Raw genomic sequence first — 3,043 nt, forward strand, 5'->3', positions numbered from 1 at the left:
ATGGACATTATGAAGTTACGTCTCTGTCTTCATGGACATTATGAAACTACGTCCCCATCTTCATGGACATTATGAAGTCACGTCTATGTCTTCATGGACATTATGAAACTATGTCCCTGTCAGTGGACATTATGAAGACACGTCTGTGTCTTCATGCAGCGTCTCACCCACCTCCCAGTAATGGCGTCCTGAGCTGAAGCCCTGGTGGGCCAGCACACACACCACGCGGTCGAAGCGCTCCGGGTTGTCTGCGACCAGCTGATGGCGATCACTGCAGCGCACCTGCTTCCCATCGGGGGAGATTTGGAGGCGTGGGTGGGCGGTGCTGGGGTCTAAGGTGATGTCCTCTGGCAGAGTGGAGACAAGAGTGATGACTGGGTGATCGTCCACACACTCCAAGACAGACTGAGTTTGGTTTTAATACCTGCATATTCTTGAACCCTTCTGACCTCTGGAAAGAGAAGATCTCAGTAAAAATTCACTTTATTATTTCATTAACGGTCGTTAATCAGCAGACCGACGTCTTACTTGGGTTGGGCCGCGGGACAGGCTGAGCTGGTGAGGGTGGTGGGCCTGTCGGGAACAAAAATCAATAAAACTCAAAGAACTAATTCTGGAGTTTGAGGGAAAAATGTTCACATTTTCTTTGCTGAAGTAGAATAAAGTTCATTTGGTCTTTTTGATGAGCGCCTGCTGCCCAAGACAAAAGCAAAGTGATAATGGTTTTACTCATATGTGTGTTTACCTGTACTGTTAGCAAAATATCTTGTAAACTAATAAACAGCTAGCACAGCTTAGCTTACACAAAACTGCCTACGAGTCCATGTACAGAAATGAAGCTATAGTTTAGTTTGGTAGTAGCTGAGAGTCATCCACTACATACACAAGAGCTGCACCGTAATTTCCGGTCTATAAGCCGCTACTTGTTTCACAGGGTTTGAACTTGTACAATGCCGCAGCAAATTTATGGATTTTTATGTTTTTTGACGGTCTAGTGAGCTTTATGTCGCCGAAACATTTAGCATCGTCACACCCGCATGCTCACAGAGCTGTGCAATACACAACTTGAGGGGGGGGGTCCTCGTGCCATAAAATTACAGAACAGGTCACAGTGGACCAATGAAACTTTACTGTAAATTAAACGCACTAAACTCTTCAGATCAGTTATTTTGCGCTTCATGAACAGACTCATGGAAAACTTCGGTGGTTTTAGTGCACAGGAGGAAGATAGTGATCAGTGGCTTTTCAATTAAATTCAATTAAATTCAATTTCAAAAATACTTTATTAATCCCAAAAGGAATTTTATTGTTGTTGTAGCTCATTATCGTCATTTCATTAAGAAATGTTATAGCTACTGACGGCTGTAGGCAGGAAGGAGCTTTTGTAAAGGTCCGTCCCACAGCGGATCTGAAGAAATTGGCCGCAGATGCTGTCTGATCCGTCCACCCAGACTCTGCTGGCCTCTTAGTTCCCCGGGCTGCAGGACCACCTGAATGTTGGGCAGAACTCCTCCCAGAGTGACGGCCACTCCTCCCAGCAGCTGCCAAGCTCCTCGTCACTGCGGACAGCCGGCTGCAGGTGTCGAGGGACGATCCCGTTCCTTCTGCTGCCATTTCCAGGATCTCATCGGTCAAGCACTCAAGCATAGCCGGCAAGGAGATGGGGATGCATCTACGGTGCCTCCTTTTTAACTCATTTGAGATTTGGGGCTGTAGTTGAGGTATTATTTGAGCTTTTGAGATGATGCTCCTAGTTGTAAAAAACACCTTGTTGTTATGGTTATGCATCATAACAAATGCCCAAAACTATAAGTTTTAGTAAAAATCCTTCCAGCTGCTCAGCATCCGATACCAGAGGAAACAATCGTACAAAAAAAAAGTGATTTACATGAAAAAGAAAAAGATGAATTAAAGTTTCCAAAAGCAAAATCTCTGAATAAAAGTAACAGAGCTGCTCCAACATGCAGCCACCCCGAGCGGCGCAATTCTAGAACTGACTAACTTTTCTTGGTAGGCTACTGTATTTTATTTTAACCGGCTGTGCACGTGTACATATTTGTGCATGTTACTGGTATAATTAAAAGTTTAAAAATATTTCTGTGTAATTATCTTATGCTACAACGTGGACACCCCACTGCTTATACACAAGCGTGGCCTATGCATGTACAGTTTGGGTGCAGTTTATATTCGGGTGCGCTCGGTAGTCCGGAAATTACGGTACTTGTTGTTTAACACTTTGGGATTAACTTCTAGAGTCAACCTGGTCTGCCTTTTGGAAAAAATAAAATAAAATCTCAATTCACAGGACAGATTGTTGTGAAACTCTCTCAGTAATCTCAGCCTGTACATCTACAACAATAACATTTGTCGGACTAGTTCAAGGTGGCAGCCACAGCCAACCAAAGTCAACTAACACAAAAATGAACACAACTTTGTCAATTTGATAGATGTTGATTAAAATTTAGCGTGGCAGTAGCGTCGGTTATTCACACCACATTGCTACTCTAAGTGATAACAGACAATGTGAGATCTTTCCATGTTGCACAGGCTTCATGCCACAAACAAGGTTCGACCTGAACGGCTCAAACTTTGTTCTTTTTCCATCACAAGAGGATTTTAGTGTAAAACTGGTGTAAAAGGCGCAGTTTGACGTGCATTCCTTCAAAGAATGCTTGGCCTGCAACTGTGGCAGGTGCTGCATGTTCAACCGTCACTAACGTTTGTTTGGACTGGAACCTACAGATTTCTGTCAGTTTCCTCGTCTCTTCCTGAAGTTGCTCCACCATCTGACCGAGACTCCTGAGGATCGACCCCGATATCGGCATAGAAGACACCGAGACGCCAGACCAGTCTTTAAGCTGTGGGGGTGTGGACACGGTGGGGAACTTCTGCAGAGACAGAACAGTCAGTGATGTCATTTAAAAATTATGAAACCTGCTTCATTTACCGTCTGTCCATCATACCCAGCTCAAAACAGTCCAGTGTAGAAGCTCCAGGACACCTGGAGGTATACTGGAGGTACAGGTGAGTTAGAGTGATATTT

General features: G+C 44.2%; 1 protein-coding gene across 1 annotated transcript in view; it reads right to left on the reverse strand.

The window, feature by feature from the left end:
- Nucleotides 1-3,043, reverse strand: part of LOC119422667 (zinc finger protein RFP) — a 13,186-nt gene that overhangs the window by 1,031 nt on the left and 9,112 nt on the right. Inside the window, exons 6-9 of the mRNA XM_037690054.1 lie at nt 2,741-2,888; nt 529-573; nt 425-451; nt 172-347 (exon numbers count right to left, since the gene is read on the reverse strand). Coding sequence (XP_037545982.1) covers nt 172-347; nt 425-451; nt 529-573; nt 2,741-2,888 — 396 coding nt within the window. The remainder of the gene's footprint in view (nt 1-171; nt 348-424; nt 452-528; nt 574-2,740; nt 2,889-3,043) is intronic.

This window comes from Nematolebias whitei, chromosome 16, assembly GCF_014905685.2.
Source record: "Nematolebias whitei isolate Nwh7 chromosome 16, NemWhi1, whole genome shotgun sequence".
Classification (NCBI taxonomy): domain Eukaryota; kingdom Metazoa; phylum Chordata; class Actinopteri; order Cyprinodontiformes; family Rivulidae; genus Nematolebias; species Nematolebias whitei.